The 21,443-nt window shown below is 34.9% G+C and overlaps 1 protein-coding gene across 1 annotated transcript in view; it reads right to left on the bottom strand.

Annotated features, from left to right (window-relative positions):
• Window positions 1-20,625, bottom strand: part of LOC145260489 (uncharacterized) — a 55,662-nt gene extending 35,037 nt beyond the window's left edge. Inside the window, exon 1 of the mRNA XM_080118600.1 lies at window positions 20,304-20,625. Within this exon, the coding sequence (XP_079974726.1) occupies window positions 20,304-20,486 (183 nt within the window). The 5' untranslated portion in view covers window positions 20,487-20,625. The remainder of the gene's footprint in view (window positions 1-20,303) is intronic.
• Window positions 20,626-21,443: the final 818 nt, after the last annotated feature.

Here is a 21,443-nt window from a genome sequence, read left to right on the forward strand (position 1 = left end):
CGCTAAGACTAAGCTCCTTTTCTTTAATAACTACAAGAAACCCTCTCAACCACTGATAGCCATGACTAATGATACATTACCTGAAAATACTTTGTTCAAACACCTCAGCTTAACGTTAACGGGGATCATGAATTGGAACAAATACATTGAGTGCATTGCCAAGGCTGCTGCAAAGAAGGTGGGCTCTCTCTACCGTGCTAAAAAAAATTACTTACGCCCAAGAGTATCCTGTACCTTTACAAGGCCACTATTCGCCCATGTATGGAGTATTGTTGCCACATTTGGGCTGGTGCATTTGCTACTAGTTGCCAACCTAATAAGTTCCGTACTATCAGCTAGGCTTCAACCACTGTCCCATCGACAAAATGTTGCATCTCTCTGCCTGTTTTATAAGTATTCAATGGTAAGTGCTCTGACGAACTACAAGTCCTTGTACCCCCCTCGACATAAATACCCCTGACAAACAGCAAAATCCCACCCCTACACCGTAGAAATCCCTAGATGTAAGAAAACCTTCTATTCTAATAGTTTCTTCCCTAGGACTACAAGACTTTGGAATTCCCTTCCGGGTTTCTATTTTCTTGACTGTACTGACATGCAGAAGAGCAAGTGCAATGTAAGCAGACAAACATCTTGCTGCTCAACTCCCTACATGATACCACTACAAATTATGTTCCAGATAGTAGCCCCCCCCCCTTACATTAAAGAGGCATTGTGTCTTGTTGAGGTGTAAATGCAATAAATAAATAAATATATTACACAAATACACATTGCTCTTTCTTATAGAATGTAAGATAATATTTACAATGTGAATTAGAATGAAAATAAAGTAAGGAAAATATGATACATCATTTTGTTTTTGTGTAGAGAACATGAGACATGTAATCTATTTTGTGGGCACCATGAGACATGTAATCTATTTTGTGGGCACCATGAGACATGTAATCTATTTTGTGGGCACCATGAGACATGTAATCTATTTTGTGGGTACGATGAGACATGTAATCTATTTTGTGGGTATGATGAGACATGTAATCTATTTGGTGGGTACAATGAGACATGTAATCTATTTTGTGGGTACAATGAGACATGTAATCTATTTTGTGGGCACCATGAGACATGTAATCTATTTTGTGGGTACGATGAGACATGTAATCTATTTTGTGGGTATGATGAGACATGTAATCTATTTGGTGGGTACAATGAGACATGTAATCTATTTTGTGGGTACAATGAGATGTAATCTATTTTGTGGGCACCATGAGACATGTAATCTATTTTGTGGGTACAATGAGACATGTAATCTATTCTGTGGGTACAATGAGACATGTAATCTATTTTATGGGCACCATGAGACATGTAATCTATTTTGTGGGTACAATGAGACATGTAAGCTATTTTGTGGGTACGATGAGACATGTAATCTATTTTGTGGGTATGATGAGACATGTAATCTATTTTGTGGATACAATGAGACATGTAATCTATTTTGTGGGTACAATGAGACATGTAATCTATTTTGTGGGTACAATGAGACATGTAATCCATTTTGTGGTTACAATGAGACATGCAATCTATTTTAAGGATTTTGCAAGGGTAAAAAGATTTGGAAATACACTAGAATGCATAGACAAAAACAACAAAAAAAAACTTTGATCAAAACTTTTAAAAGAAAAAGAGAAAAATATTTGTTGTTTTAGGGTAAACGTGCAGATAACAGAAAAGGAAGTAATGTGTTATAGGCTAGTATCAGATGTGCTAAAGTGTCATGTTTCAAAATAATTCAGTAGATAGTGTTACAATCATCGTAAACAAATTGACTTGAAATTTTCTCAAAACATTAAAAACACATTAAAGAATTTCAATTTTAATACCATTTCTTCTGGATAGTTTGTAGTGACATGCAATCTACAAATAATTTTATGTATTAACAATGAATGCCCCCCCCCTCATGTTAGAAAGGAAAAAATAAAAAAATAAATTTATCAGCAGAAAAAAGGTACTGGAAGTTGTTTATCAAGGCACACAAAACAAAGCTAAAATAGGATTGTTATTCAAGGTGTGGCAGTAAAGGAAACAAAAGATCAGTCAATATATTTTAGAGTTAGTTTTAGGAGTCGTAATAAAAAAACGACCCTGGTGACTAACTCTGTCCTGTGAGAAGGCATTGTAAATAGGAACAGTTTACGGCAGTTAGGGACAATTTATGGGCAGTTTTGGATTTGTGAAAATGGAGGACAGTGACCAGTTCGGTACAGTGGAACACAGGTTGTGGCTCAGAGCAGATTGAGATGAGCTGACAGCAACTAATGAACATAGCCTCAGCAGATGACTATGTATCTTTGGACTTTAGCATGTAGAGGATTGATGGTGTCACACACAGAGTGTGACTATTATTTGCAGACCATGTCAGAGTTTGTATTTTCATGCTTTGTTTTATTTTTTATGTTTTTAAATCGGTACGTGCCCCCTTCGGCAGTCAGTACTGTGAGACCATGACATGACCAGAAGAAAAGATGAAAAAGAAGATGATCACGGAAACAATGTTGGGGGTTGGCATTTGTTGTTGAGCGGACAAATATGTGGTCTCACACCATCACCACCATCTCCACTTTTATATAAAAATCACTTTGTGCATGTGTGTGTGTGTGTTCCTTCCCCATAGCTGAGCCTATCTTTTGCAAATTTCACACAAAGCTATATTATATGTCTGGCAGTGTTCTTAGATATGTTTTGTACAGAAATTCATCTGATAAGTATTGAAAATTGGAAAAATTTAATCTTAAAAAATAGTCTTTCTCTCTTATAGATAAAAAAGAAGAATTTTTACAGGGGAATATTTTACGTTACACTGGCCAAGGGAACCAATAAAATCTCAGAAAATCATTTCTTCTTAAAAATAATTTATTGTCAACTGGAGATATAGCTGAGGGGTAGAACATTCGTCTACAGATTGAATGATCCCCTGTTCAAGCCCGGGTATACTTCAGTATTTTATTCCAATTTTTTCTTATTAATGAGTTCAATTTATGATAAAAGAAGAGATACCGTTTAAAATCGTAGGAAATCATTTTTTCATTTGCATATTTTAAAACTAAACATTAATCAGAAGTGACTTTTCCAGGGCATTCATTGTCAAGTCCAACTATCAGCTGATGTGATATTGTAAACAAACACAGATGAAATCTGATGAATGACATTATCATTATTATTTTTTGTCTTATTTGAACTATTATTTTCATCTTGGTTGTTGTTTTTTCCTCACAATGTTTTAGCCGATGTAACCTCCGACCATTTCAGGTGCATTCACATTGGATGTTATCAGTGAATAGTGAAAATGTTTTGTTTTTTTTGCTTTCCCAACGAACATAACTGTTAGAAACTCAAACGCAAATAGTGTCAGTCAATCCTCATCATATCAGAAACCGGAATGGACCCTGATTTATAAAGAAAAAAAACAAACGAAATAGATTTGGCGCTATTTGCATTTGAATTTCTAACAGCTAATTCATTAGGAAAGCAAAAAAACAAAAAAAAAAAAACATATCGTAGGTTTGCAACAACAGATGCCACATACAAATTTATTATGTCTAAACTATTAGCCACTATCTTATGTAACTTTTGATTAACATTTTAGACACATTAGTCGTTGTAATAAAATCCTACAATTCATCCAAGGAGCAACACTATCACAATCACAGCATCTTTAGAGGAAGTAGTTCCTATTTTTCCCCTAAATATTAGGTCCTCCTACCAACTCCCAGTCAAGACCGGGAGGAAATATACACATTCTACAGATATTCTGCTTACACCCTTCGTAACTGGATCATAAACTCATAGACATAATCTTTCCATTTCCTGATTCAAATTTTAAATTCTCTCTTAAATTCCATCCATTCTCATTGGCTGAGAGCTGACAATTTGATTATTCTGGAATCTACCTCTTAATACATAAACGAATGCTCCAGAACTTTTCTAATATTGTGACACTCTCTACAAGAGGCTATCGCTTTTAAAAAATAAACCAAGCACAAACATAATAACCGCTCATAAGTAGAAAATTAAATACTGATAACTTTATACTTACCTATGCACACATTAACAACACAGCACTATCCCCCTCCCCTCCAAAAAACAAACCCTGAAAAAAAAGAAAAAATGTACAGGTACCATTGTTTATTTTTCGATTTCAGAGCAGCTTAGTGAACCTAACACAATGCCATTTCTTTTCGTTTTCTTTTACTTTTTTTTTTATTACTGGGCGTTTTTTCATTATCTTTGTCTTACTTTTTTTTAACATTTACCTTTAATGTGGGTGATTTAAATTACTTACATATTTTCCTATGATTAACTAGATTTTAATCATGTTACTTATCTTGTCCGCATAGGTTTTCAACTATGAAAGAGAGCTAGAACAAGTGACATTATATGGTGTCAACATTATCGACACCATTTTTTTATTTCCTCTCTCTATCGCTTGCTTTTTACAATTATTTCTACCGAAATAAAAAAAAAAAACATTTTACGGTGTCAACATTATCTACAACATTTTTTATCTCCTCTCTCTCTCTTTCTCTCTCTATTTATTTATATATATCCATCTCTCTCTCTAGCTTGCTTTTTACATTTTTTTCTTCTGCGACCCCCCCCTCCAACATTTTATGGCGTCAACACCATCTAAAACAGTTTTTATTTCCTCTCTCTTTCCCTCCTTCTGTATATATTTTTCCCAACTCTTCTTCTCTCCCTCACTCACTCTTCTCTCTTTTTCTTGCATGTTTCTGTGTACATGTATTTGTTTTACCATGCAGCTTGATACAATAAATTGCTATCACAAAAGCAAAAAAAAAAAAATCATCTACCTAATTTTCATTCCGCATTTACTTATGTATTCACAGATGGTCATGAAACAACAACTATAGGAGATGAGGATAACAGTCCACAAATGAATAAATACATAAACTGTTTTCTTTATTAATTAACTTACAGATATTTTCTATAAGCAAAAAAAAAAAGGTTTGGCACACTAATCCTTTCTTAAAAAAATAAAATGAAAAGAATTTTGTCTTTTTTTTTGGTGGTGGTGGGGGGTTCCATTTACACAAATGGAGTCACAGCAATGTGTGGCCAGGTATGGCTAGTATATATATAATTTAAAAAAATCTGCCATATGGAAGAATTCCTTTTGATGATTTCTTAACCAATGCCTTGAATTTTTGGGAACTTGTTTGATGAACCTTTTTGATGTGTATCCAACGTTTATTCTGGACTTTTGACTTTGGAATTTTTTGAGAATTAAGTTTTAGCCTGGGTTACCTTCATGTCGCCATTGACGTCCCTGGTACTTTTATAGAAATTTGTGGAAACTTTTCTGCACTAATTTTCACTTTGACATTGTATAATTTTCATTTGGCAAATGAAGATGGGATATTCATGTTGAGAGTGGAATTTGTTCAAGTATGCTCTAAATTTTTGCAGAAACGAATGTAAGCTTTCTTTGCTCCAAAATTGACATCAATCACATTATGATATAACTATGATCTGTCATTTTATTTATTTATGACTATTGCAATTAATTTCTTTTTTAAATAACTATTAAATAAACGATTAAATATTGAGCTTCATTTTGTTTGGAAATTGATTCTCAAAAAAATCGATCTGAACGATATAAAAAATTGTTTTATATTATCATATATATACATATAATATATATATATATATATAGATATATATATTGTTTGTGGTTAAAGTTGATATTTTCTGATATATATATATATATATATATATATATATATATATATATATCTACACACACATATATATATCAGAAAATATCAACTTTAACCACGAACAAGTTCTAAAATACTATTTTATCATGATAACTGATGTTGGCTATAAATGTTTCAGAAATATTGATTATTTAGTTATAAAAGATCTAGGGTTGAAAGGAATAAAGATTCAAGAAATTTAATTGTTTATATATATATATATATATATATATATATATATATATATATATGTGTGTGTGTGTAATCATGTTAATCGTGACACCCTGCACTGATTATTCCCGAAAGAATGAAACACTAGTGTCTGTAGGTATTTAATAATTATTATAGTAAATAATTATGTCAGCCCCTTTTAGAAATTCGTTTCTTATCGTTGAGCACTTTACAGTTGAAATAAAGTCGGTCAATTTAGCTTGCATGCACAGATCATCATATAATGCTTAGATCACTCTGACAGACGTTAAAAACATTTTTTTTTTTTAATTTTAAATTTCAACAATATTTCTCACGGTTAAAGATGGCTGAATGAATTAGGTCCTCGCTAATGGAGTCAGGAATGGCTTCGTTGCCGAGTTCAAATCTATTGACCAGTTAATCATGACACCCTGCACTGATGAAAGGATAAAACACTAATGTTTGTGGGTATTTAATAATTATTATACTATATATATATATATATATATATATATGTATATATATATATATATATATATATATATATATATATATATATATAATTTTAGTCATTCAATGAATTTAAAAATTTATGACGTGAAATGTTTAAATTTCAAATCAAAACATTTTTATTATTCTATGTAAGACAAAGATTGCCTAGGTCGATCAGGACCCTCTAACAGCATTATTTGTTATTAATGATAATAAGAATACCTATTTATTTCTGGCACATCTGCGGACAGCAACAAAATTATTTGATAAGAACTGGCCATTCCTTAGATTAGCATTTACTTTTGTTGCTATGCCAAACAAAATAAACCAGATAATAAGGTCATTCTTAATGAACTTTAAACTCGACCAAAAGTCGCTTCTAATTAAAAAAAGCATATAAATTTAATGACCAACCTAAATTTTAAAACAAAGAGAAAAAAGAAAATTATGTCAAAATGAAAATGGTATTTTTATTTTTATGCATTCTGTTCAGGTCACTTATTTCGATTGACAAAATCAGTCATCGTTATTAATAAATATCATTTGATTTATTTGAATCTAAATCCAAATGCGATTCTTTTTCTTTCTTTTATATAATAGTGATGGGACGATTCAAATATTTTTCCAGATTCTGATACAATTACCAATTCCGTTTTAAATTTCTGATTTGATTCTTTTAAAATCTCTAAATATTTAGTTGTATAGTTGCTGTTTTTTTTTTTTTGTAAATTATTATTTTTCAGATTACCGTAAAAAAAACTATGTAATATGTGCACATATTTTCGCAAATGTAAAAATACACTTGCGGAGTTTACCTATAGATTTTTAATTTTTTTGATACTTTAAAATCAATTAATATTTATCATTTCATCATTGGTGCAAGAAATGTAGCATTATGTTTTAGATAAAAAAACAAAAAAACAAAAGGTAAATAATTAAAAGAATCGTTTTTTAAATTGGAGAAATAGGTACATTTTTTTTTTTAGATTCCAATGCAGATACCCTTAAAAGTTCTGATATTTCAATTCCAATTAATCATACCAACAATAAAATTATATATAAAGTTCACTAAGCATCTCCACAGCATTGTGTAAAACATCAGCTTTGTAGACATCAGCAACGTCATCATTTCATGTGTTTGTGTCAATTCTTAGTCCACAGTTTAAAAAGTACAGTTTATATAATAATTTAAATTTAAAGTTTTTTTTAAATTAGACAAGTGTAAGATTTTTATTTTTTTATAAAGAAACATAATTGTTCATTAAAATTAAATTCTTTTGAATTTGAATCGTAAAAGATTCTTCTTCAGGAAGTGTGTCCCCCCCCCCTCTGTTATACCATATATTAAATTTTTGGATCCATTGCTTTGAATATATATATATATACATATATATTCACTGCAAACAAAGCATATGGTTTGAGACATAAGGGACTAGTGTGAAATTTGGGTTCAAATTTTTGGAGCATACTAAACAGAGAGTGGTGTAGCGATATACTCGTTTACATTACATTTAAATTTTTGGTGCCATTTCGCTACAGACTGGAGTCTGTTTCTAAGGATTCAGCCATTGAATTGGACATGTGTGCATTTGTTTTGCCCATATATTGAGAATAGAGTAAAGTGCCGTCAACAAATATAATCGTCTCAGATGCTACATATATAGATATCAGCAAGTCACATTGAAGAGCTGTGATATAGCAAAACAGTTGGTATGTGAACGAATAAAACATGCCCCGACCTTCTTGAATTAAGCTGTCTGGTAAGTGAAATCACCAACTTATACTACTCAATAATATTCATCCCTTACAAAGCATATTGCCTTCGAGACAATAAGGGTCTACTTAAAACTTTGGGGCCAGATTTAAGGAGCATTCTAAATGAAAAGTTGTGTAGCAAGATATTTGTTCATATTAGATTTGAATTTATGCATGTTAATACAGCTAGGTCAAGGAAACTGGGAGCAGAGAGAGAATTTTAAAGGCAAGTACTTTGAGAAAAGCTATTGAAGTAGAAAACTTTCTGGCATCTAAGGATGTCTATCGTGAAAGGGTGGGATTTTGCTGATTGACGGCTTCATTGAGGGTATTTACATCAAAAGTGCACGAGTGCAGCAAAGTTTGTTGGAGCGCATTCCATCAGTGCTCGTAAAACAAGCACAGGAATGCAACATTGTGGCGATGGGACAGGGGCTGAAGCTTGGTAGACCATGTCCAAAGGGAGAGATTTGTTTGGTGCACCAGCCCAGGTGGGGCAACAATACTCAATGCATGGTCAAACAGTGACATGGTAAAGATATAGCAGATGCGACAGGTGCAAGAAGTTTTTATAGCTCGGTACTAGGAGCCCACCTTCCTTACACCAGACTTGGTAGTATCTTTTATGTGTTTAATACAATTCAAGTTAGCCATGAATGTTGGGACGACGAGTTTGAATGATGGGGTGGGATTTAGCAGCCTGTCGGGTTTGTCGAAGGTGCCATGGTTCGAAAGATTTTTTATAATTGTTAACGGAAAGAAGCTTTGTCTTAGTAGCATGAAATGTAAGCATCCATTTATGGCCACATCTCATGACAAACTGAAGGTGAGTTTCTAAGGATTCAGCCTTGGATGTGTGCATTTGTCTCATCTATCGAGGATAGAGTACAGGGTCATCAGTAAATATACCCAGCTCGGATTCTACATGCGTACATATTGTCTAGTCATACTGAAGTTGTGTGAAATTTTAACAATAGGTATTAAACAACAATTAATAAATATCTTTTAAATTTCAGTTTTGTTAGAGTATTTTAAAGGGGTTTTAGAAGACAATGTAGATACAACCTCCCATTTGAAAACTTAAATATATAAAACTTGCAGAGAATTTGATTCTTCATCATTAAGTCCCTTTAAACTTAAACATTAAATTTGAGACACGAGAACTTTCCAATGAATTAAAAATTGATGTACAAGATGAACGAACATAATAAGCTACCCCATCATAAGAGCAAAATTAGAAATACTGAATTTGAAATAAAACTAATGATACTTATGTAATTGTCATATTGCAAAGAGTAACATATCCAAAAATTACGAAAAACGATGAGATAGAAAAATTATTAATGAAAAAAGAAATTTGTGAAATCAAGTGATTTTACTAGATTTGGCTGAATAAAAAAAAAAAAAAAAAAATCACAGGGGAGATAATTAAGTTCTGAATTTCTGAGAATTGAGTTATTTGCCCTTTTGCTTATGTCAAACGCATTTCAAAATGTCGGACACATTTGTTCTTCATATAACCTTTATTGAAAACTGTTTTTCATTAATAATTATTTTTCTATCTTATCGTTTTTCGTAATTTTGGGATATGTTACTCTTTGCGACCTTCTTGTCTACAACATTTTGACAGAGGGGTCTGGTCTGCTGAGTACCCGATCTTTAAATCAGAATGATATATGGTTCTATTAGGTCCTATGAGGACATCCTCCCAGGCATTACCTCTTTTCTTTTTTTTTTCTTCATATTTCTTTTATTCATTTGATGTCACTTTGGTGCTATTTTTTAATAAAATTTTTAAGTTGAATTCAAGTTTTATGATACCTCTTTTTTTATTAAATTGTTAGGTGAAAGTACAGAAATGTTACAAAACACCCTCTCCTCTTCATGTTAAGAATGGGTTTCTAAATAATAACATTGTTATTTCAGCATGGTACAATAAGTGCATAAGTACTGCAACTTATCTCTTGTTCAGAGATCAGACGTTTTCCGATACTATGGAAGCTCACTCTCCAATTCTCACAATTCAATGAGTTAATTGTCTCCAAATTCCACTCTGTGCGATCTTGTCTAATTTACTTGCTGCCAAGTTTTTCTTGGCCAGCCAATCTTCCTGAGATTCAAGACATCCATGTTTCTGCAATGGTTAATCCAGGAGGATGAACACTCTAGATAACTATCCATACCAAGGACAACCTCTATGCTGGACAAATATAGTGCATTTGCCAAATCCTCTGACCTGATGTGTTGGATTCAGAAGGAGGAATTGTTTTATCAGTGTCAGCTCAGGCCGAAGTGTTTGATAGAAATGCTGGCATGTCCGATAAAGGAAAAGAGCAAAGTGCCCATTCATGAATAAAACAAAGATTTATTTTCTCTTGTAAATTAATGTCCTTACAAAACAATTCTGATCGCACACTGACCAATCAGCTTGCAAGGTGCAAAATTTCATCTGTCCCCTAAGGAACTTCTTTAGCCCCTTTGGGAATCATGGTCAGTCAGCAGAGAGAACCCAAGAAGCATAAAAGAGAAACAGCCTCTCTCTTTCTTTCTCCTGTCCACTGAACGTTTTCCCATCAATGATTTTCGCTTGCAGATAACTGTTGGCTGACCTGCGACAGCCCAACCTCTTCATTTTCCTGATGAACACCATCCAACTTTCTGCCACCAAAATAAACTCTTTCGTTGTTTTAATGGAAGGACCACCGAGACTTACATCACTACCAATTTTCTTACTAAGCCAGTGACCCTATCCTCACACATTTTTCTTGTGCATTACAACTAGTGCTACTTGACACTTTTTGACAGAAGAGGATCAAAGCCTTGACAAATAATCTTAATAACCTAGTCGGCTAACCAATGATCTATACTTAAGATAAAAAAATTTTGTTTTGCCTTCCATGATACGTTTTCATTTACTATTAATATAATTAAGTGCATCTCACATCTCTCAACCCCTCACTTGGAGGTGGGGTGGAGGGATTTAGGGGTGTTTAAGATAGAGTCGACAGATCAATGTTTTGAAAAATATCGTTTTAAGCAAAAATAATATTACATACTTAATTCGTCATCGGCATGCATTCATGTCCAAATATCATAGTTCCTAAGTCCAATACAGAAAAGAAGCAGAGGAGAAAGCTTTATGAGTTTCATAAGAATTTTACTCATTATCAAGATTGGGGAGTCCTATTGTGGCTGGAAAAAAACAATTTGGGCTCTGAATAGTCAGGGGCATTGGCCACATAGTATTGTGTGTGTGGGGGGGGGTTGCAGTTGGTTGGCTCTGAGGGTCCTTTGTTGCCATTTGGTTATTAGATTGGCTCTTCTATTTTCTTCAAATTGGCTTGTACCCACTTCGACTTTGTTCCTCCATTCATGTCTGTTGTTTGATGAGGCTTCAAAAGGTATTTGGATCTATATTGGTATTGGCCTCACCTAGAGATTTCTTCAGCTAATCTTTGAATCTAAGTAGCGGGCAGCCTCATTTAGTTGACTGAAGAGCACTTGTTTCAGCAGTCTAGTGTCCTCCATGCGAGCCACATGGCCAGACCATCTCAGTCAGTGTTTCATGATCAGGGCCTCAATGCTGGTAACGTTGGCTCTCTTGAGAACAGTTATGTTGGACACATAATCGTCCCACTTAAACTGCATGATGGTCTGCAGTTTTCTCTGGTGGAACTGTTCAAGTTTTTAAGGTCTTTACTGTAGATGGTCCAGGTCTTACATACATATAATAGGGTGGAGAAAACTATGGTGTTGTATACCATCACCTTAGTCTGGATGGTTAGATCCTTATTCTTGAAGATCCTGGTGGACAGTCTTCCAAAAGTGGTGTGGCTGCCTGTAGTCGGTTTTCGATTTCTTTTGAGCAGTTAGCTTGAATGGAAAGAATGCTGCCCAGGTATTGGAAATGTTCGACGCATTCTATGGTGGTGCCATCCATGGTGATGAACAACTTCCCCTGGCAGTGGTTGGGCCAGTATTTTGGTCTTGGTTTTGTTAACTGTTAGAACAAAGTATGAGTATGCGGCAAGAAAATTGTCCATAGACTGCTGGAGTTCATCTGGGGATTGGGCTATGACAGCTTTGTCGTCTGCATATTGCAGTTCAGTCATTTTGGTGTTGGTCATTCGTCTTGATTTTAATTTGGCCAGTTTGAAAATTCCTCCATCAAACCTGAACTCGATATCTATCCCAGGGTTGCTTTGAAGGACTTGGAATATCATGACTGTGAGATAGAGGGAGAACAATGTCGGTGCCAGCACACAGCCCTGTTTAAGCCCGCAAATGATCGAGAAGGGCTTTGACAGGTTACTTTATGGGATCACTTTAGCTGACATCTGGTCGTGCAGGGCTTTGATCATATCCACAAATGGTTCAGGGACTCCAAACCGATCTAGGACTGACCACATTGCTGTTCTTGGAATACTGTCATACGCTTTCTCAATGTCGTAGAATGTTAGGAGTATGGGTTTTTGTTGTTCTTTTGATTTTTCCTGTAGTTGGCGGGCACAGAAAATCATGTCAATGGTTCCTCTGGATGGGTAGAAACCACAGTGGGATTTAGGCAGGATATCTTAGGCTATGTTCTGTAGTTGGTTTAAAAGTATATAGGCCAGAATCTTCCTTGCTATTGATAGTAGCGAAATCCCTCTATAATTCCCACATTCTCTTCTATCTCCCTTTTTGAAGACGGTAACAAGGAGAGCATCTTTCCAGTCACAGGGGACATGTTTTTCTTCCCTTGCTTTTAATATGAGAGAGTGGAGGTGTGTCTTCACAGAAAGACCCCCTTGTGTGAGGAGCTAAATATACTCAAACAAAAGCTTTGGGAAATACAAAACGAGTGGTGACAACAAACTGCCAAAAACCGGCAAAGTTTCGCAGACAGAAGGGACCTCAGAAACTTTTTTACTGGTACTAAGAAAATCTTTGAACAAAAACGCTCTGCTGCAGGGACTCATGTCAGCAACCAACACTATCCTGACAGAAGAAATCGACATACAGAACAGATGGGTTGAAGACTTCAACACTGTACTCAATAGCGACTCCTGAGCCGATCAGGACTTTTTCAGGAATATGCTACAGCATTCACCCCACCTATGGATGTCTCTTCTACCAACCTTCGAAGAGCACTATAAAACAAATGTGCCAAATGAAAGCTGCCGGACCCGACAACATCCCTACATACTTAATTATCATGTCTAAAATAGTAATATATCAAAACATTATGAAAATTCATCAAGTAGAACAACTGTTATTCTGTTTTCAGTAAAAAAAAGAAGAAAAAAAAGAAGTCTATTGCTATAGACTACAAATGTCAGTGTAATCTAAATTTTGCACTCCGAGTTATGTCCCCTGTCTCTTCATTATCTATTTTATAACATCTAAAAAAATATGCAATTTTACCTGATTTTCCATAGTCTTTTACCTAAATAACTTTCTACTCAATGAATTTGCGTTATTTTTTGATATATTACTATTTTAAACATGACAGTTTAAGTACGTGATATTATTTTTGCTTAGAACATTAAAAAATCGATCTGTCGACGATCTTAACAAGCATCGATTTAACTCCCATGTTATCCCGACTTGCTACAGTGGAGAGAAGATAAATAACCTTGGAATTTTATAATTAAAATAATAATTAGTTCAATCAAACATGGTTCTACTCAACAAAGTTGAAGTAACCGGAGATCAAAATTATGATGTCTTGATTTAAAGTTTCTCTGATACGATTCAACTCACTATAAATTGCTTTTTTTTTTCTTTTTTTTTTTTTTTTTTTTACTATTTCTAAAACATGTTTCTTACATAACGATAAGTTATACAAAAATAGTGCCCAAACCTGTCCACACCTGCCCAAACCCAGTTGACTGTCATTATATGTGACTAAAAATAGGACACCTTAATCGTTCAGCTGGAGATCTTTTTAGATTTAGACTCTGCGGCCTCAAAACTCTCTAATACAAGTCAAATTTTTCCATATAGGTTATGCGATGTGTCAACGGAATGACGGAATGACACGAAAATCGGGGCTGGCCCATCGTCTATACGTTGTTGCTAAAAAAAAGTTAACCGTTACAAATAGTATTTTTTTTTTACATGGGCATCACCACTTATCAAGGTCTTGAGGCCACTCGAGGATAAGGGCTAAAGTAGAAATTGGACAATATAGTAATCGTTCTAAAGTAGAAATTGGACAATATAGTAATCGTTAGTAATGGAAATTTGGTGAATTTGTTAACTTATATGGAACGGCTCATAAAAAACTTGTTTACATTAGACTTGAAGACAACCATATTGTAATCAGCTGGAAAGCAGGAAAACGGAAGACAATTCCATAGGCATGTAGTTCTAATAAAGAAGCTTTGCTCATGGAATCTACATTTAGGTTTAGGCACAGATAAAGAGTGGGGGAAATTATTGATAGTGATTTCTGCTAGACGGGTGTTTCTTGTGAAAGTTTGGCGAGGGGAGACCATACATTGGAGCTCAACCAAGCACTAGCCATGAAAATAATGATAAAGCAGAGACAAACTCGCAACATTTCTTCTGTGAGAAAGAGGTTGCAGGGAAGAGAAAAGGATATCCCCTATGAGGCTACGAAGTCTATTTTGAACTCTATCAAGGCAGGACAAGTCCTTTCTAGCAGTTCCTGCCCAGATTTGGTAACAGTACTCTATCCTTGGACGTACCTGGCTCTTATATAGATAGAGAATTGCATCAGCAGTGATATATCTACTGGATAGATAGAAGGATCCCACCATTTTTCCAGCAGCCTTGGCAACGGATTTAATGTATGTGTTCCACTTAAGATCAGGAGTAAAAGTCAAGCCCAGAAGCTTGTCAAAACATGAGATCTCCCCAAGACAAGAGCCATTCATTTCAATTGATGCCAGATGGAGATCAGAGCGTTGATGATGTAAAGATAAAAGCTTGGTTTTGGATGCATTAAAAGTAATTAGCCACTCCTTTCCCCATTGTACCACATGCTCAAGATCAGAGGAGGGAGAATCGGAGAGAACTTATTCATTTACAGTCTTAAATGTGCTACCATAGATAGTAGTGTCATCAGCATAAATGCCTACGAATGATGTAAGGATGTGATTTGGAAGATCATTAATGTAGATCAGGAAGAGAGTTGGGCCCAGAATGGACCCCTGAGGGACTCCAGCATTAATACTAAGAGCTTCTGATTTCTGCCCATCAACCACTACTCTTATGAACCTATCAGAGAGAAATGATTTAATAATTGAAAAAACATTTCCAGCTATACTGTAGCTGGAGATCTTGTGAAGTAAACCTTTATGCCATACCCTATCAAAGGCTTTTGATATGTCAAGAGCAATTGCCCTAGAAAGGAAGCCTCCATTGAGAGATTTGCTAATCCTATGAGATATAACAGTACATCTGCTGTAGATCTAGCAGAACGGAAACCATATTACATGTCACTAAGAAGGCTATTTTTGCTGAGATGGTTGATTACCTCTGTATTTAACACAAATTCCAGCAACTTAATCATGACGCACAGGAGACTTATTAGCCTGTACTGAGAGAGATGAGTGATCACCTGAATTCTTAAATACAGGGCATACTGATGAGATTTTCCAGGATGATGGGAAGCAATTCTCCTTAAAGCAACGTTTAAACAGTTTTGTAAGGATGGATGCTAGTTCTGGTTGAAGTCTTTTGAGTACTATAATTGGAATACCATTAGGGCCGGTTGCTTTACTGGAATCAAGGTTTTTAATTAGTTTGACAACATCACACACAGATATTGGTATATCACATAGCGTGTTTTCTGATACAGGAGGAAAGGGTAGAATTAGCTGCAAAGTTCTTGGCAAAGAGTTTGGCTTTGTCTGATGCTGACGAGATTACCTCAGGTCCATTGATGATAGTTGGGATAGAGCACACATTTCTGTTCAGGATTCTGTTAGCTATTTGCCCAAACTGATGGGAACCAAGCCACTGCTCAGCTACTTTGGACTTAACAGACTGAGCATATAACTCTCTTGCATTCTTTATTACTTTTTTACAGTGGTTGTTGGCAGTCCTGAAAGCAGCTTTAGTCTCAGTACATCTATTACGTTGGAAGCAATGGAAAAAGTGATTTCTGTGCGCAATGGCAGCAGCACATTCCGGAGAGAACCACGGTTGGCTGTTAGGTTTTTGCTGGAATTTTTTTGAGGGTATGAAACAGTCTATACCTACAATTAACCACTTTGTCAGGTCTGATACTATAGAGGACACATCCTTTTTAAACATGGAACGCAGAGGTAGATCTGATATAAATGTATGGAAGCTATCCCAGTCAGCCATAGAGTATCGATATAGTGTACGATGGAGAGGTACATCTGAGGATTTATTACATTTCGTTTTTATCTTAACTGATACAGCGGAGTGGCCGGAAGATCCAAGTCGAGACAGAACGGAAGCTGAACACAGTTCAGGGCAAGTTGTTAGAAAAAGGTCTAAGAGACTTGCATACTGGCTGTCAGTATAAGGCACACGAGTGGGTTCGTGAACAATCTGAGTGAGGTCATAAGCAATGGAGAAATCATGACAGAACCTCCCCTCATCATCGGTCTTGTTTGAGTGAGTTAACCATTCCACATTGTGAACATTACAGTCTCCACAGACATGAATGTTAGCTGAAGGATAAGCAGATAGGAACATTGTCAATTTTCTCAGATATGCTTTTAAAGATAGTAACTTCGCTGTTGTGGGGGCGATAGAGAGCAATTATAAATGCAGTAATTTGAGCAAGTGCAACCCGGAAGCACATATAGGGTAAGTTAGGATCTTCTCTGGAGATGTCTCTACCACATGGAAACCCATCTTTTATATAGACATATATTCCATGCCCATGGCGATCTTGGGGGTCAGATTTGGAAGTTAAATTAGAGTATCCTTTAATTCCGAACTCATCTAGGGAAATAGCCAGTTTCACTTAAAAAGAATATGTCTAGTTTAGTCTCCTGTAATTGTGTTTCAACCTCTGGAAGGTTAGAACGTAGACCCCTGATGTTCGAGAAGGAGACATGGTAGTGGGGTTTTTCGTTAGAAGTTGGAGATTCGGGTTTAATCGTGTATTTTTTATTGAAACTTTTCATGATGGAGTTTTGGGAATTGTGGACTAGGTCAACTGACTTGATTGAAGCAGGGCAGAGAGGGAAAATAAGAGAGAAATAGAAATGAAGAAATATTTTTTTGTAGCACATGAAAAGGTAAAGCCATAACAATTACCCACTAATATTGCATCGAGAAGCCCCACCAGAAGCTACTGCAGGGTCTAGAATCCATTTACCAAATGGCAATACAGCAGCCCCAGTACTTTGCACCTGCTGATAGAACAGCCTCCTTAGTAGTTAATCCAAGGTTCGGGTCAGATAACGTCAGCACAGATAAAACGCTTACTTCCAGCACCCTTACTAGTGACATGGCAACAAAGATAGACATAGAAACAGAAAATTTCCGACATCTCTGGCGACTGTTCACGCAAAATACTGCAAACCTAGAATACAGCTTTTTCTTCTCCCTTTGTCAGAAAAATCACTCATTAAAATACGATTTAAAATTTTTGGTATTATTGGAGATTTAAGTTTGAATCAAGTTCTATAAAATTACTTTCACTCTGATCTTTTGGTGCTTATGCACTTATGTTACCATGCTATTTAAAAAAAAATCGTATTTTCAAGTTAAATTCGAGTTTTACGATATCTTTCTTTTTCTTTTTATTGAATTGTTAGGTGAAAGTACAGAATAGTTACAAAACTACCCCTCCTCGTGCCTTGAAAAACCTGACAGATAGAAAAAGTACAATAAACATTTGTTTTAATTTAGAATTTAAAATGAGGGATCAGTTTCGCATATAAATTAAACATAAAATTACATCCTTCCCATTTCCGGGTCACGTTAGCTTTTTTAGGTCAGTTAATCAAAGTTTTATGACTATGAGGAATCCACGCGATTTTTGGGGGTGGGGTGGGGGGTCTATTTTATTAAGCGATCTTGTCACTCGAACTTACAGTTTTATAGTATTTCAAGTTAAATTCAAGTTTCACGGTATCTTTTATCGGTAAAAGTTTATTTTAACAGAACGCTGACCATTCTAGTTTGGGTTACCGAGGTCCGTTGAAAACGAATCTGGCATTTATTTAAACACGTCGCAAATTTACCGTTTGTATGGCATTAACCCCTCCTGGACCGTAGGACTATTTTGCACTATTTCGTTGCCTTCATTAACGATTTTCTTACATGATGCGTTCGCGCGTAGAAAAGTGATTTGTCACATCGCGGAGGATTCTTTAGCGGACATTTGAAATAAGTTTTTTAAAAAATGTGGTCCAATTTTTTGTGTTGTTATATAGTTTTTAATGCTTTTTAATTGATCTAAAAAAATAAGTTTTCACGAGCGGTTAGCAAAAACATGTTTTTCGTTTTTTTTTTTTTTTTTTTTAGGAGGATATTTAACTATATAACTTGTATAGTTTTAACAAGTGCTTCTGCAGTTTAATAAACCGTAAGTAACGTGCCGATATTAACTGAGCAGGAGAAGAACCGTCTAATATTTCACACAAATTTTGTTTATATTGCGCCCCCCCCCCCTCCCCAATAAAACACAATTTGTGTGAAATACTAGACAGTTCTTCTGCTCGGTTAATGTCGGCGCGTTCGTTACTCATGGAAAAACGGTTAATTCGGTTAATTCTCCCTTTTTATCGACCCCTCCCCGTCCAATGAAAACAAAATTTGTGTGAAATATTAAACGGTTCTTCTGCTCGGTTAATGTCGGCGTATTATTACTTACGGAAAAACGGTTAATTAAATTGCAGAAACATCTGTTAAAAATTATACAAGTTCTTTAATTGAAATGAATCCCACCTAAAAAAAAAAAATAAATAAATAAAAACAACACGAAAAACAAAAATGTTTTTGTAAACCGCTCGTGAAAACTTATTAATTAAACTTATTAATTAAAAAGCCCTAAAAACTACGCAACAACACAAAAAAATGAACCAAGTTTTTTTTGTTTTTTTTTAAACTTGTTATTTCAAATGTCCGCTAAAGATTCCTCCGCGATGTGACTAGTTACTTTACTACGCGCGTGCACGCATGCAAGAAAAGCGTTAACGAAGGCATTCTTCTTTTTCATATAATTTTAAATGTTCCATAAAAGATTTTCATGTGAAAAGGCAGTTTGCTACGTGAAGGCACATTCAACAGCCGTCGTTTATATTACCGCGCGCTCGTGCATAGCGTAAACGGCGGAAGCTGTAAAATAGCGGAAAATAATCCCTGGGTTCAGGGGTTAATACCATGCAAACGGTAAATTTGCGACGAGTTTGTTTATCAGATTCGTTACCAGCGACCTCGATTATCTTAAAAAAAAAAAAACAAATTAAAGTGGTCGGTGTTCTGTTGTAGTGTATTCCTATATTTATCTAAAAAAAACTATCACCCCACTGTAAATTCTAAAATAAGTTTAGTGTATGAGAGGGGTAGCTAAGAGTATCCCCTTCTCTCTACGAGGGCAGAGTGAGACAGTATTTTTAATGTGGAGAAAATCCATCCCCCATCTCCAAGGCACTCTGAATTGGAACAAGAGTAAAATTTGCCTCAATCTAGAAGGATTTCTCCATTACTGAGCGAGGACAGATTAAATTGTGCAGGAACAGAACAGATACTATACATTTCTCCTAGCCAAAAGGTCAGCTGCTAATCTACGAATTTATCTTTTTGTAAATCTAAAAACAAACAAAAAAATGACATGTATGCTGAATAAATACGGACCGTACTGAAATAACTTATTATTATTTACAAAACCCACTCTTAGATGAGGTGTTTAAGATAAGGTGCTTTTTTTAAAAACTGGTCTGTACTTTTACCTATCAATTTAATAAACGAAAGATATCGTAAGAATTGAATTTAACTTGAAAATCCTACTTAAGAAAAAACAAAACAAAAAACAAATAAACAAAACGCAACAACACAGCCATAACCGACAAAAGTACCAAAACAATTTAGTTTCCAACCATACTAAAACGAAAGTACAATCATTGTAAGAACTTTTTGGACACATTTCATACTTACCATAGCAATCTGATTGGCATACTTGGAAACTTCTCCAAGGATATACATGGGAAGAGAAATATTATCTGGAAAGAAGAGACTTGCATCGGTTGCCGAGTGCGATCCCCTTGATGCGATGACGGGTCGCATGATCGTCCTTACTGAGCTGCATAATAAACGTGGGAGAAATCGACCACAAACCATTTTGATTGTTTTATAGTTAAAAATATAATAATTATAATAATAATAAAAACAATAAAAAGAATAGGAGAAAGTTTAAAGTTATTTGAAAATATTTGTTATCCAAGAGCCCAAAAGTTATATATTTTTAAAAAGTTTTAAAAATGTAAATCCGTTTTCAGGGTTACTGTCCTTTCGGTGAGCGTGTTATCCGCAATTTTTTTTTTTTTTTTTTTTTAATTTTAAATTAATAAATCGACGTAATCGTGATTTATTAAACTCTATAAAAACTTTTAAAAAATAAAGTAATAATTCGTAGTCTTTTTTTTCCTTTTTTTTTTTTTTTTTTTTTTTGAATGAATGAATGTATTTAAAAAAAACTTAGCAAAACAGAACGCTGGTATATGCTAAGTGAAAAAGCGTCTTTTTTCTCGCTCTTTTTTTTCCGACTGCAAATATCTGGTTAACAATTGTTTTCTTCCTTCCTCTGGCTTTTTATTACTTGTTTTGAAGTTTTTCAAGGAAATAGTTACTGTTGACAGTTTTAGTTTATGACACAGCAAACCTTAAAAAAAAAAGAAAGAAAAGAAAGGGGGTTCCTTATATCTTTTTATCAAGTTGCCAGTGTAAACAACAATAAAACGTACTTAAAGTTAAAACAGTGTCGAAAAATAGACCTGTTAAATATGACCCGAGATGGTGTTGGTGTATATGTGTGTGCGCGTGTGTGTGGTGGTGTTAGTATTTACATCGAATCTGACAACACGTGTTCCACATGCATTCCTCCCACCTCTATCTCAGTCCATAAGCTTTGCTCCTACTTTCTTTTGTTATTTGATGGTTTTCTTATCGAATTGTCAGGCTTAGCCTTCCTATTCTGATTAAGCGGCGATAGCAGCTCGACCCAGATGTTAACCCAAGTGGAATTTTTTTTAAATATATATATTTAATACTAACTTGCATCCTTATGTTGCCTGGGAA

This window comes from Euprymna scolopes, chromosome 36 (assembly GCF_053919585.1).
Source record: "Euprymna scolopes isolate OS-2025 chromosome 36, ASM5391958v1, whole genome shotgun sequence".
NCBI classification, from domain to species: Eukaryota; Metazoa; Mollusca; class Cephalopoda; order Sepiida; family Sepiolidae; genus Euprymna; species Euprymna scolopes.